Consider the following 15,696-nt stretch of genomic DNA (forward strand, 5'->3'; position numbering starts at 1 on the left):
TTTGTAAAAACCTACCTTGGACATGTACTTTACAAAGGTCAGGTTCAAGTTATACATACATGTATATGTTATACATGTATCCTGATTTCAAGAAAATTGAGCCGTAATTTTAATTACATGTACCTATAAAAGGTTTCACATTTCACGTGCAATTTGCACCATCGGTTAAATACTGTAAAGACAAATAAATAAATAAATAATGTAAATACGTGCACAGGTACAGGTAAACAGGTAAAAGAGCAGTTAATAGTTATTCATTAGGCTATAAATAGACGGCCTGTGACGCCGCTTCCCTGGCCCCGGGGGTCGAGTCTTCAATCATGTAACTTGACAGGACGGAACACGGCCTGCGAGGTAAGTATGTATTACCTACATATAATACCTATGTTCTGATACCCAGGTTAGGGGGTAACAGAATACTTTTAAAACATATGGACATTTTGTGAATTTATACTTCTTGATATATCTGTACAAAAAGACTTTAAGTGGGTCAGGTTTTGTGGTTTTTTTATACACCATGGTCATCTAATAGAAGTTTTATACCTTATCACCTTGAGCATTTTGTTTAGGAGACAAAGGAGAGAAACAGGTAAAATATTCTCTCTCTCTCTCTCTCTCTCTCTCTCTCTCTCTCTCTCTCTGTATATTATATGGTGCAGTCTTTCATAATTATGATAAGAATATTGCCCTCTTAATGCCGTTATGAATATTCATTGTCAACATGACAATTTTACATTGCCATTGTGTTGTATATCATATGGAAAATATATATTTTGTTGAAATATGTTTTCCATGTTCATAAATTTTATGCATACTGTATTTATTACATTTGTAAATCTGTAAAAGAATGCCTATATGACTTTTTTCATTATCAACAGGTACTATATAAATATTCTGTAAAATTGTGAAATGTTTATCCTGAGCAATAAATAAATTACAATTACAATATTGCACTAATTTTGACCAGAGAAAAATTAACCGTTATACGTGTACATTGTATGTTTATGCACCTATCATATACTTACTCGGCATAAATCAGTCTTTATATATACATGTTAATGTATATTAGTATATCGAAGATGGTATAATGCAAATGTATCTTACAGGAGTTATTTTACGAATTTAAAGTCAAATTTATTGGGTTTTTTATTATTAATATATATTTTATACCATTAATTAAAATTTCATGTTTTTAACAAATGTTAATTTGAATTTATAATTAAAATGCAAATTTAGAACACAGCACTGTTGCTATATGCAATTTGTTTGAAAAAATCTTACATTGGCGGAATCTTAAGGAAGATGTAAATCATTCTAAAAATGTTATAGCATAACTTTTTTACTTTTTCACCTTCGGCATATAAACAAAGCTTAATTAATTTATACATGTAGTTCTTAATTTTCACATTCTCTCTCACCTTTAAGTTTTTAGATATTAAATCGTCACCTTGTTTTTTTTGATTATCATAAAATTAAAGAAAAGCATTCCAGTTTTGATAATTTTGAATAAATAAAATAAAGATGAAAGTATAGCACTGATTTATGTACAATGAATTAAGAAACGACAAAACAAAACTTCATTTATATGTAAGGAATTTACGTAATAAATTGAAATTTCTTATGGGGTACATACATTGTTTTCATAGAAATATCTCACTTTGATCCGCGCTTCTGTTGGATATTAATCACTTATAAGTTAGATTTAAATGCTTGCAAAATACACGTATACAAGTTTTTTTTTCACTACCCAAATCATGCAGTGGGGATATGTTCGTCGTTAATAGGATAAAATGGCCCATTCTTCTACTAACGGTATATAACCAAAGTCCTTGAGTTCTCATTTGACAAAAAAAAAATAAATTTTTTTTGCCCTTCAAGCATCACTTCTTCACAATTAATGACTTGTCCCAAATAAACTAGCAATATAATTTCTAATCATGCACTTGTATGTCAAAGATGTATTTTGACAATTTCTCTTGCATTTATATAGTTTTCGGCTGTGATTAACATAAAAAATGCAGGAGACCCGTTATATATTACTGGCTGCCATTTTTTTGAGGATTTCCACGGTCATTTGTGGAACATTCACAGTATCTGTTGAATGGTATCCAGGGAAGTTCCGAACATACGACTTCAATCGGAGCATCTCTGGAGAGTGCATACTTTCTATGAGGGAGGATGTGGTTCGATGCATGCGCAATCACAAGTTCCAGGATATTGAGGACCAATGGCGGTATCAACCTCAGAATATAACTTATATCGCCGTCAACTGTCTGAGACAGGTGCAGAAATGATGTTAATTTATTTATTCTAAATTGTAGATGCCAAAGATATTAAAAAATGTTAAAACTTCAATAAATGTAGAAAATAATCAATTTCTAAACTAGTAAATGAGAGGTATTTTGACATTTAATTTTGCTCGCAAAGAAAAAAAATAATTATATGGGACATCTATCTTGAATTTACTATATTTCCTGTTACAAAAACTACGTTAACAAAATAAAATTGAAATAAGTAATATACTTAACTGCGAAACAAACTAACCGCATAATAAATCAACTAATAATAAATTCATATATATTTACAATTTTGCAGGAATTCTTCACATCTCCACGACATGTTTGCATGTGTAAAAAAGGAACCAAAGCCGCAAGTGCTCAACATTTCCGGCAATTTGACGAGTTCTATTATTGTCAGCTTCGGCAACTCACGGATAAAATGTTCGCCTCTCTTCGAAATCTACAGGTTTTAGATCTCTCTGACAATATGATTTCCCATATTGAAGGAGATGCCTTAAAATCTGTGACGTCATTGAAATATTTAGATCTGAGTCGGAATCCTATGGAAACACAGACTTTGGCGGCAGGATTCCTGTGTGATGCGCCGGGGCTTGAGATTTTAGTGATGCAGGGCACTCGATTTCACGGGTTTCCGCTTCATATATTTGATTGCAACGAGAAGCTTATGAATTTATCTTACATAGATTTTAGTGATAGCTTGATGCACTCTATTCCACATAATGCTTTCAAAAATATCCCGAATATTCTGTCGCTAAATTTGACTTCAAACAATATAAATAATACTCTGATTCAGAGGGACGCTTTTGTAGGTCTGACAAAACTAGTCTCTGTCGACTTTACCGAGAATGACTTAACTTCCGTACCGGTGACGCTCTGTGCACATGCACCGGAACTTCAGTACTTACACATGAGCGAAAACAGATTGCCATTATTTGATTTTCAAGCCATACATTCGTGCAAAAATTTATTGTTTCTGGATTTATCGCACAATGACATCAGGAATTTGGTTGGAAGAATAATAAGTCCGTCTCCTTTAAGATCTCTCAGGATATCAAAGAACTTCATCACGGAATTGCCGACAGAAGGTTTCCTCTACGAAGCACGGAATCTAACAACGCTTGACTTATCAATGAACTCCATCAAACACGTTTCCAGAAAGGCATTTGACGGACTTTCGTCTTTGAAGAAACTGGATCTCTCGGATAACTTACTGAACATTTCATCTTTTCCACTGTTTCCGCAGCTTCAGATATTAGAGGAGTTAGACGTCAGTGTAAATTCTTTCAGAAAAATACAATCAGGTTTCTTCGAAGGATTAAAATCTTTGAATGTTTTAAATTTGTCCCGGAACGACTTGGAAGTGTTAGAAAGCAACGCTTTTGACGGTTTAAAAAGTCTAACGATTTTAGACCTGAGAAATAATAGATTATCCGGTTTTGAAGACAGTGTTTTCTCAGTATTAAAAAATCTCAAAACACTTTATCTCACTCAAAATAGAATAATATCTTTGGATCAAGTGAGATTCCCCTCCTTTCTGGGCACCCTGAATGCTGCTAACAACAGATTAGAACATTTTCCACCCTCTATTTCAAATACAAATATAAAAGAAGTGATATTGGATAATAATGAAATGACGTCATTTTCAGTATCACCAAATTCAAACTTCTCGTCCATTACCTCTCTATCTCTGTCCAACAATCTTATAAAAACATTAATTGAAAATTCCTTTAAAACATTTTCAAACCTGAAACAATTAAATTTCTCAAGGAATTGCCTCGCTCTCAATTTATCACGTGATTATTTTAACGGTGCTGATTCGATAAGTACGTTAGACCTATCAAACAATAGGATACAAAATATTAATGGGATGTTTTCAACATTTGAATCTCTGTCCAAACTTCAGAATTTATATCTGTATAAAAATCCGATAACTCGTGTCCATAACCTGATTCCTGAACTCCTAGATATGAATGCATTTACTGAGATTAGCCTGGAAAATATCTATCTCTCCTTCTGTAACATTTCACATGTGTCGGTAGAGGCTTTTGATGGGTTTCCAAACCTGAACTTGGTGGATCTAAGCGGAAATGAACTAACCGTGATAAAACCCTTCAAAACGTCCAATCCAAACACGGTTTACAACCTCACAAGGAACCCTTTGGAATGCTCATGCGCTATGAGATGGATCACAGAACGGGGGATCAAAGTAGGAGACCAGTTTATTTCAACCAATAGTTATAAAGTTGATTTTTGTACCGTTTATCCTTACAATTACACAATGAAGGTCAGGGATGTAGAAAAGATTGATTTCTTATGTAAAACGCAAGATGAATGTCCCACGAAATGTGTCTGCCTCGGTATTTCAGAAACCAACAACACGACTCTAGTCAAGTGTTCTAATGTCACTTCCGTCCCTGCAGGAATACCTCGGACTTCATTACAACTATTCCTTGACGGAAACTCCCTGTACAATCTGAACTTCACAACCGGGGTTGATGATCACTTTCTCACAGAAGAGCTATATATAAATAATAGCCACGTCGAGCTCTTAACAAGGGACTTTTTCAGGCCATTTCAGAATCTTAAGAAATTGGTTTTGTCGAACAATTATATAAAGAAGTTAGAGAACGATGTTTTTTCTGAACTTAAAAATCTGGAAGAAATGCACCTAAGAAACAATTCATTGAAAAGATTTGGGTCAAAAACATTACCTATTTCAAAACAACTCAAGTTACTCGACATAAGTTACAATCAAATAAAATTCCTTGATTCGGAGGTGCTTGAAGCCATTTTAGAGAAGAGGCATCTCAGAAGAATTTATATCGGAAACAATGCATTGGTGTGTAATTGCAGGAACCAAGCACTGCGATATTGGATGGATGAACACAGGAGCAGGATTTTTGACCGTGAGTCAATCAAGTGTGAAAATAATCAGGAAATGTCGCATGTAAGACTCCAACGCTTTACTTGTGCGGCCGAAAAGCAAACATCTCTCCACAAAGGAATAATTGTGACGTCAGTAATACTCGTGTCCTTGGTATTTTTAGGTTTTGTCTCTTGCTTTTATTTTCGACGTGACATAATAGCTGTCATTGGAACGAAGTTAAACATAAACTGCTTACGTCATGAGTACGACCAAGTTAAGGTTTATGATGTTTTTCTGATGTTTGATTTCAATGACCCGAAAGGATGTGATTGGTCAAACAAGGAACTGTTACCAAAGTTGAATAACAGCGGATATAAAATAACAACTTCCGACTCAAAAGACCTTGCAAAGAGTCTTTTAGAAACCGAAAACACTAAGTTACGGGACAGCAAATGTGCTTTATTTGTAGTCACAAAATATATCTGTAACAATCAGTATTACATGAACTGTTTCCGGTCTGCGCAAAAATATGCGCGCGAAAACCATAGATTCAAGCTAATTATTGTAATTGTAGGTGACATAGACCATTCAATTTTAGAACCTGAACTGCGGAAAACTTTATCTACTGGAAATTACATCACAGCTCGCTCTCGGTGTGTTTGGGAAAGACTTGCGTTTGAGTTGCCAAAGAGGCAGTTCTTACTACAACCTTTTGCTCATGAAAACGAGGTTGATGAGTCAGAGACAGCAGTTATAGTATACAGTGCCGCGGGCCCTGGTAGGACGGAAGAACGAGAGACTGTAGAGATAAAGTAAACCAAGTGTGGCGTGTCAAGTTTTCTTGCAGTTTAAAATGGAGAGAGAGAAAGAGAGAGAGAGGAGTACAGTGTTTTGAAATAAAACATTTATGTTTGTCTTGTTTTTGCTAGGTTTTATGTAATATATGCTAAAACTCTGCAAGAGAGAGAGAGAGAGTGAGAGAGGAGATAAATTAAAGGTACAATGTTATGTGAATGAAGAGAATTTAAATGTGCACTGTATGTTGATTGTTCAAGGGTTAATTAAATATGCTTATATTATATAAGAGGGTTTATGAGTGTGTCTACAAATTAGACTTCCTTAAAGTTTATAAGGGAGATATGAGAACGATTAGAAAGAGAGAAAAGTTTGTTATTAATTTTGTTTCAAAATAAAATAAAATAATTTAATTTTATTTGTATTCTCGCCTCTCATTGGTTGATTACCAAAAAGGAACGCATAACATTTTGTATAATCTGGTTTGGTATGGGGACACACCCCCTTGACGACCAGCTTAATCATCATATCCATGCAATCCCCTCATTTCCAGTCCTCGGAATCCATGGAAAATTCCAGATTTAATAAATGTACCTTCAACTTTAATCAATTACTCGTTCTTACCTCATGTAAACAAACATCATGGCTGCTAGATCTATGAATCAGTCATTACCTCCCCTCGCTTCAAATCACTTCCGTTACTACGGTTGTATTATTGCGCGGTAAATTTGAACTTATAAAAAGCAACACAATTTTACATCAAAAGTTGTTTAATTATTTTAATATTAAATTATAAGGAATGACTTTAATTCTTGGCCATATTATCGAGTATAATCTGGTCTTTGTCAGTTTACGCTTTTTTATAATCCGCTTCGCGGATTATAAAGCGTAAACTGACCCAAACCAGATTATACTCGATAATATGGCCAAGAATTAAAGTCATTCCTTAATGAAACAAAAAGTAAATATCACATCTGCATATTATTCTTGTTAATTTTCAAATTTATGTACATACCAGAGAATTAAAACGATTCTTTTAATTCATAAATTGTAAACAATTTTGTGACTGAGAAAATAGCAACTTGAAATAATTAACGTAATACTAAAAAAAAAAATACATCAACTGATGTAAAAATTCATTTTGCATGCAATATCATATTAAACATGTTTTACAAAATTATATAATTGTTAAGAAATCAATTATTAATAATATCAAAATTTCTATTGAGAAAATTTTCATTTATTTAAAAAAGAGAACGAAACATTCATAATAAAGATGACAAAAGAACGACCATGTATTATTCAAAATATTGTTTAAAAATCGTTTTAGGAAAACGTATGACATGTTAAAACTAAAAAATGACGACGTTTGATAATTTTGACGCACGGTAATTTAGTAAACTTATTGCTAAATAATACTACTTTGGGATCTTTTGAGGACAAACACGGTAATATCACTGGGGCAAATTTGTTTGGGGAAAACATTTATACAGAATTCCCGTTTAGTGTCTGTCACTTAAATTATAATGTGGACCAAATATGCATAAAGTCCTAAAGGATTCCAAGTGCCATTTTATTTTTTACCATTTATGAAGAGTATTGCAGAAACCTTTGTTTGAACTCTGGTATTCAAATTTAATAAGTTATTCAATATGTTTTACTGGCATCTTCCCTAGCATCGCCACTATTTATTTTCAACGAAGAAATTAAACACTTTTTATGTCTTTGCGAAGGTTTTTCTCATGCAGGCATTGCAATCTTGTAAACGCATGTTTACCGCATCTGTAATTTTTAATTGGCATATTTTTACGTACAGGTTATAAGTGAAAAATATATTTTATTTGTTTTGATAGATTTTATTCATAAAATATTTTTTGCTGACAACAGGTATTAAGAGAAAAATTGAGAATTAAACAAAAAAAATATGATCAACATACATGTGCGTTACAACAATCTGTTTGTATGTGAGTCGTTCACATGTCCAAATAGTCAAATAGTCTATGTTATTAAAGTTCGTTATCGTATGCTGACATGATGATGGTTAATAAAGTTAACTGAACTAAATATTTCAATAAAATGAATCGAATTTCATATGAATATTGTATGAAATCTACAAGTAGGGTATAATTGAAAATATATCCCTTGTAAACCATTGTTAAGCATTGTTAACCATTATCATGTAATAATTATCATATTATACAATTAAAATTATATAAAAATGTGCATCAATCTTAATTTACGTAACGCATGTCAACTGAATTCAGTAAAAACAACAGAACACTGTGTTCAAAGATAAAAGTATAACATAAAACCATATATTTTTTTTAATTTAATGAATATCGTATTAAAAAAAAGACTAAGCAAACGAATGTCACAAAAAAATTAATACATAGTTAAGAGTTTGAACAAATGATTTATGTGAACATGGAACATGATATTAAGAATCATTTCAAAAATTTTATTGCTTAAAATTAATTAATCCTTACAGTTGTTAATTTTGACTTAAAGGCATACTTAACTTTCAATTGAACTGACAAAGGTAGGTATTGGATTCGAATAGAAGTGTTTTAGCGGCTATACCGAATTCTGAAAGATACCAAGCATGTACTGTCCACTGTAATATTCAGATGACATATTCAAAGAGAGAATTTTCTGAAAATGTACTGTCGTTAATCTTGGCATAAAGACAACCCATGTGGTATCTCTCTATGCTCTTTTTATTCTCTCTCTCTCTCTCTCTTTCTCTCTCTCTCTGTTCATTCTAGAATTTCACTTAAGCAGTCTGACAATTCCAATGTCTTTTAACCATTAAGACGACAAAAGTGACGTCTAACTGAAGTTTCACTTTTATGTCTTGATTTTCTCATATAATATGCTGAGCTTTAATTTTTTCTCACATAATGAAGTGTTCCTATAGCTATAGTTTTATACGAAAGCCCAGAAGGCTCATTCGAGATTCAAGTTTCGAAATAGGAGATTCAAAATTCGAAGGCATGTCGAAATTCGAGTTTCAGTATTCGATATGCCACATCCAGATTTACCAATCAAAAGGCTCATTAAAAGATTCGAGGTTAATTTTGTTTTTGAAAATTCTAGTCTCTCAGATTCAAAATACACATTAACCAAATCAAATGCGGATTCAACATTTGATTACTCTTTCAAGTTTTTAAATCACTTTCTCAGGGTCGGGAAAAATTGGCAGGTGTGGAGGGTAGGGGTGGGGATTTTGTTAATCTTTAGTCACTATTTATAACTTTATTATTACGTACATGTATGTCAACAACCCTTTATATAAAGTAGACAATACAAAAATATATATATTCCTGATATATGTATTCTATTTAATATTTAAGAAGTCATAATATAAATTGAAGTGTAACTTGCTGATCAAAAATCCAATGATTATTTAACTTTCCTTCTAATATATATAACACTCTTTCTTGCATTGTAATTTAATCAAATGACTCATTTGTTATAAATATATTAAACGATTTATTGATAGATAAAACATAATAAAGGGGAGTAATCAATGTTGAACCCGCATTTGATTGGTTAATGTGGATTTTGAATCTCGAAACTCGAATTTTGAATCTCGTATTTCGAACCTCGAATCTCCAATGAGCCTTTTGATTGGTTAATCTGGATCTTGAATCTCGAAACTCGAATTTCGAATCTCGCGAATTTTGAATCTCGTATTTCGAAACTTGAATCTCGAATGAGCCTTCTGGGCTGTCGTAGTTTTAAGCTTAAAGATCGCAGGCACTGTAATTACCTATGGCAGTACTACGATATGCCACAACAACGTTGTCATGTTGTAAATTTTGTATTTACTGACACCCGGTTAATTCAAAATTTACAACATGACAGTTCTATCGGGAAGTCGTAGGTCTGTAAAATGCAGATTTTTAAAACAGCATTTTTTGACGAATATTTAACGAAGAGTCAACTTATTTACATGCAACTACAATATATACATATGGCATATTATTTAGGAATTCAGTTGTTCTCGGTTACGTTTTTTTTACCGTTCAGAATGTTAATTTTCGAATTCACAAGAAAAAAAACATACAGAAAGCCACATTAACCCCATACTGGTGAGGTAAGATCTTCATCTTGTATGATAGACTGTCTTGACGCAGTCTTTCTTGATATGTACACACCTGTGAGATAAAGGAGAAATAAGAACACTGCTTTACCACACAACAGATAAATAAACCAATGAGAATCGAAAGCGATGAATGAAGTCGCGAAGACAGATACCATTTCTGTAAACAAAAACACGGAGATTACTTTTCCATTGACCCGGAAAAAATTCTGATTTATCCACATAATAAGGACTGGGAAAGTCACTGATAAGGAAAAAGTTACAATCATAGTAAATACTAAAGCACCATATATGACATCAAAAAGTGACGTCAGAATAAAGCCAAGTAAAGCAGTCAAAAGCACGGAATTAAATATGAGGAGCATTTTTGCCGGACTAACGCATTTTACGAGAAATATTCCAAAAAAATTTCCGAAACTGAAAGACAATCTGAATCCGGAGGTGAAAAGGCTTGAAAACATCCGCCTGTTCATATGTACCGCGATAAATATTGGTAAAAAAAATTGGTATGATGTAAACAGAACTCCATATACTGCTATATAAATAATTATATTTATAAGTCCCCAAATTTGTAGACGTCGATCTTGTTTCCTATTGTTTCCTTCATTTTCCTTCCGAAATTCCCTGATAGTTTTGTTTGACAAAGAGATGCAACATAAAACAATGAACGGAAGTGATGTCATAAAACAAAGTCCTGTAGTTATTGTGAACGGAATATAAATCATTGACGAACGATCACCAGAATGCGTTCCAGTTGGAGAACGCTTGTGTACATTGTTACAACTCCCGTTATTTTCAATGGTAGCGTAGATATTGTCAATACAATTGACAGTATCCGTATAATTTCGAATAGGAATTTGTACGTCATGTGACAAGGCAAAAGGTGATACTACCGAGGAAGACACAGAACTACCTAAAGCAACTGTAAAATCTGAAGCAAAGAGGTAGGAATTACCATCAGTACCCCAAGTAGTTACCAATCCAGCGGTGCCACCTATTAGGAATAAAAGACAGAGACTTCAAAATAAATATAGAATAAATGTAGATAAAGTTAGATAATATGTAAAATGATAACCTCTCCCCCTGGTAGCTATGTGCAAATGATTTCCAAACAATAATGTTTTATTGAAATATCTTTTTTGACTTAAACTTCCCATTGTTCAATAGTTTTTTTTTAAAATTATGTTCCAAAATTGTATTTGTTAAAAAAAATTTTTAGAATCATATTTCTCCGCAAATTTAGTCACAATAATGAAAAAAATATGTGAATTCATTGCATAGACTGCATTAAAAGAATTTGTACATGTAAACAAAGTAAAATAAAAGAGATGCAAAGAATTACAATGTATTACAGTGCGAATGATAGGGGGAAATGACTAAATTGGATTTAGATGACTAACAAAATTATTCTTAGATTATTTGTATCCATATGAACTATTAAGAAGACTGATAAATAATTAACGAAGAAGTATATGTAAAAAATGAAATTTGGCATACTACTTCATAAAAAAATTCTATACATATTTACACGTTAATAAGCCACCACGGAAAGCTCCTTTAACAGTGAATAGGGTGAACATAATCTCATACATTCCACACCATGGTATAATAGCAACGATCACACAATATCCAACGATGGCGAGAAACATTAGAAGATTTCTATCTAACAACGGCTTATCAAACAGATATCCCATCAGCAATGTCCCAAGCAGGTAACCAACGATATCCATCGTATAGAATAGCAAGCCCTTCCTAACCGTTGTGTCGGCGATATGTATAAGATCTGCAAACGAATGTGCAGCTACTCCATTCGCCAATCCCTGAATTTTGTTTTTCCAAAGGTAAGAAACTTGGATAAATATACGTTATTTCAGCATTTGTACACAAAAAATATGGCTCAAACTTGAATATCTCCTTGTACAATTTGCATTTCTAAATTAAAAATGAGTGAAAACTCATTTGATTTCAAACAATTGTATATTCAATTGCAGGCGATTGTGACATACCTGCATATGCAACTTTTATTTAAAGTAATTTTGCTGTGATTTGTACTTTTTTTTTTATTTCAATCAATTCATAAAGATTACTTCAACACGTAAAGACTTAAATTTTCTACAAAATGCTTTGTATATATATATAAAATGAAATATATAAAGTCATGACTCACTAGTGTAAAAGAGAAGATGATGTATGTAACTGTAAATACACATTTACTTCTGTCTAACAATCCATTCTTTAACTTATAACAACATCTTCCGTCATCTTCCAATGTATGTGAAATTTCTTCTGTCAATTTCGACGGATCCCTGGTTTGTAAATCCTGCATTAAAATATCACCCTGGCCTGGTTCATTTACGGTAGACATATTGATTTCAAAATGACTTTTAATAAGGACCAGTCTGTTTCAGCGTTTACATGTATTGTTTCATATCACTGTTTAGTTTACGAAGTATCACTGTAAATTTAATGTTAATCGTTTTTCCTTGAATCTAAAAGAAAAAGAAAAGTTTGAAGAAAATGCTTAACAAACAGAAAAAGAAAATACATAAATATAACCTATTTGGTTATTTAACTAAATGTTAATGTTTACTTTAATTTTTTTAAAAAGCTAAATCAATAATTATTTTCTATTGATACAGACAAGATACATCAATTTTCTGCATATGGTTTCACAATTTATATCCATGTAATAATTTTATTTTTAAAAGATATGGGAAAAATTAATAATGTTTTCGATTTGACAACCTTCAAAATTATTGCATATGGATCGAGCAGTATAATTTATAATTTAATATTTATCATGCAAAGTGATACCATGATATTGAAATGACATATGGCGCTTAAAAATACTGACTGGATTTTTTTGGGGGGTCAATCATAATCATTTTATGAACAACCTAATAAATTAGAAGATCATCAACAATTAACTAGAAATTGCAAAGAAGGAGATACTTTTGATCCTTTTTGTGCTCTTAAAAATCAATGTTTCCAAAAGCTTTCAAAAGGTAATTGAATTGGCTTAAATACGAATTTTAAAAATATATATTAAACTGATAAATCAGGAAAATTATGACAGGAAGGAGGACCGATTCGGAAACAGGAACATCTTTGCTCATCAATTTTATGTATTCTTATATCTAAAAAGAAAACAAAATCAACACGACTCATTTATTTCTTAGGGATTATATGTCATCTCAATTTTCAGAGTAAGGTGTAACATATTTTAATATATCAATACTCACAAAATTGCCAATTTCTAACGTATTTAAAAAATATAATTTGTGAATGTGCAAGAACGTTTCAATCAAACCCGACCAGAAATTCGAAGTTTTAATATCTTTAAAATGAGAATAAAAATTTTATTTTATTTTCTTGCTAAATGCTACTACAATACTTGTATATAAATTGTAATATTATTCAGGAAATTTAGAAAATATAAACATCAAATCCGTCTTTATGCATCTTTAAGAGTTGAACATCAAACGTAATAAAAAATGAAATAGAATAAGCTTTTGTCCAAAAAAAAAATGTCTAAAATTTGTTCTGGATCTGGAAAAAGTTTCTTTTGAATAAACCTAAAACTAGCCATATTTCAGTTGGATTTCACTTTCATTCAGAACTCTCAAATCAATAATATTTTTGATGAATTTCACGATTTCAAAATTAATTGTTGTTGTTGAGAAATTGCTTGGTATCAAATGAAAAAAAAAGCAATGAAGAGTTGAATTACTATTAAAACTTCTGTCTGAAATAAAAAATATTAACTAGTAAAGAATAATAATAAGAAGAACCCAAAACAGCAAAACAGTTTTCCTAAACTGCATTTGGGAATATTTTTTAACGAAGAATGTAAACCTTTCTTACTTCACAACTTCTTTTCCTAATTTGTAATCTGAATACAAATGCAGACAATGTCTTCACAATTCCCCATCTGTATCAACAACCATTATTTGAAAATAAGGAAGTCACCACCTGGTTGCTGAAAAATAGTCGTCAATTAAAAAGAAATACAGACTTGTTAAAAAAATACATGAAATTTTTTTAAGTAATTAAACAGTAATTACATTCACTTACATCTTAAATTGAAGTTGTAGCCTTCTATCCCGTTAATATAGGGTTCACTTAGACATATGGCATGATATGTTAATTAGAAAAAACAACAACTAAATATAAGTATCTTCATACACTAAATTAATATATCGCATTATAAATAAAAGAAAACCGAATGATTGGCCAATATTTACTTCCTTTTCCCTTTAAAAAAATAGAACTTTAGTGTGATTTTAAATGAGAGGTTCCTGTCGATAATTTCAACATTGTATATTGCTATTTCATTTGAATCATGAAGTTTTAGTCAATATCACTGAATGTCTGTACAAGGAAATATTTCATTTATGAATGATTAATCTACCCAAACCAAAGTACGAACAGATGTTATAATAATGATTTATCAAATGCTATTCATATCATTAAATGTATTTTAAGCATTTAATGATATGAATAGCATTTGATAAATCATTAAATGCTTGTACTGATTTAAGTTTAGATGAAGTCGTTGAAGACTTAAGTGAGCTTTGTTGGCCCATAGGCGTCGGAAGCAAATTGATAGTGGGTGCCTAATTAAAAGTGGGGGGCTAAACCAACAAACAAGAGGCCCATGGGCCACATCGCTCACCTGAGAAGCTTTGACCATTCTGTTCTTTACAAGATTTCCCCCTTGTTAAACATAAGGCATCCCCATCCTACCCCACTGATCATAATTTAGACATTTTGAAATCTACACTACCCCATGATCCTTCCATGGGCACATATGTTTCAGCTTTTTTGGCCCAGTGGTTCCTGAGAAGAAGATTTTCAAAGATTTTTCCTATATATTTCTATGTAAAACTTTGATTCCCTATAATGGCCCCGCCCTTCCCCCGGGGGTCATGATTCCTACAATTTAGAATTTACACTACCCCAGAGTGCTTCCACATAAGCCTCACTTTTTCTGGCCCAGTTGTTCTTGAGAAGAAGATTTTCAAAGATTTTTCCTATATATTTCTATATAAAAATTCGATTCCCCATTGTGGCCCCGCCCTTCCCCCGGGGGTCATTATTTGAACAATTTAGAATCTACATTATACCAGGATGCTTCCACATAAGTTTCAGCTTTTCTGGCCCAGTGGTTCTTGAGAAGAAGATTTTCAAAGATTTTTCCTATATATTTCTATGTAAAACTTTGATTCCCCATTGTAGCCCCGCCCTTCCCCCGGGGGTCATGATGTGAACAATTTAGAATCTATACTACCCCAGAGTGCTTCCATATAAGTTTCAGCTTTTCTGGCCCAGTGGTTCTTGAGAAGAAGATTTTCAAAGATTTTTCCTATATATTTCTATATAAAACTTTGATTCCCTAATGTGGCCCCGCCCTTCCCCCGGGGGTCATGATTTGAACAATTTAGAATCTATACTACCCCAGGATGCTTCCACATAAGTTTCAGCTTTTCTGGCCCAGTGGTTCTTGAGGAGAAGAATTTTTAATGACCCAACCCTATTTTTGTCTTTTCTTGATTATCTCCCCTTGCGAGGGGATATGTCCCTTCATTTTAACAATTTAAATTTCCCTTCACCCAAGGATGCTTTGTACC

At 32.3% G+C, this 15,696-nt stretch overlaps 2 protein-coding genes across 2 annotated transcripts; one reads left to right on the plus strand and one right to left on the minus strand.

The window, feature by feature from the left end:
• Positions 1-1,794: 1,794 nt before the first annotated feature.
• On the plus strand, positions 1,795-6,770 carry LOC134251738 (toll-like receptor Tollo). Its single transcript, XM_062734156.1, has 2 exons — positions 1,795-2,282; positions 2,596-6,770. The coding sequence occupies exons 1-2, from the start codon at positions 2,016-2,018 to the stop codon at positions 5,980-5,982; spliced, it is 3,654 nt and encodes a 1,217-aa protein (XP_062590140.1). The 5' UTR covers positions 1,795-2,015; the 3' UTR covers positions 5,983-6,770.
• Positions 6,771-9,975: 3,205 nt separating this feature from the next.
• On the minus strand, positions 9,976-12,563 carry LOC134251744 (sodium-dependent glucose transporter 1-like). The gene is made up of 3 exons (XM_062734161.1): positions 12,234-12,563; positions 11,595-11,886; positions 9,976-11,060 (listed from the first exon to the last, which is right to left on the minus strand). The coding sequence occupies exons 1-3, from the start codon at positions 12,429-12,431 to the stop codon at positions 10,042-10,044; spliced, it is 1,509 nt and encodes a 502-aa protein (XP_062590145.1). The 5' UTR covers positions 12,432-12,563; the 3' UTR covers positions 9,976-10,041.
• Positions 12,564-15,696: the final 3,133 nt, after the last annotated feature.

The sequence above is a fragment of the Saccostrea cucullata genome, unplaced genomic scaffold (genome assembly GCF_032062105.1).
Source record: "Saccostrea cucullata isolate Sc308-1 unplaced genomic scaffold, CSIRO_AGI_Scuc_v1 ctg1566, whole genome shotgun sequence".
NCBI classification, from domain to species: domain Eukaryota; kingdom Metazoa; phylum Mollusca; class Bivalvia; order Ostreida; family Ostreidae; genus Saccostrea; species Saccostrea cuccullata.

Coding starts and splice junctions, on each gene's coding strand:
- LOC134251738 (XM_062734156.1), top strand. CDS start 2,016: ATGCAGGAGACCCGTTATATATTACTGGCTGCCATTTTTTTGAGGATT. Junction 2,283..2,595: donor CCGTCAACTGTCTGAGACAG/GTGCAGAAATGA, acceptor ACAATTTTGCAG/GAATTCTTCACATCTCCACG.
- LOC134251744 (XM_062734161.1), bottom strand. CDS start 12,431: ATGTCTACCGTAAATGAACCAGGCCAGGGTGATATTTTAATGCAGGAT. Junction 11,887..12,233: donor TCATCTTCTCTTTTACACTA/GTGAGTCATGAC, acceptor AACAAAATTCAG/GGATTGGCGAATGGAGTAGC. Junction 11,061..11,594: donor CCGTGGTGGCTTATTAACGT/GTAAATATGTAT, acceptor TATTCCTAATAG/GTGGCACCGCTGGATTGGTA.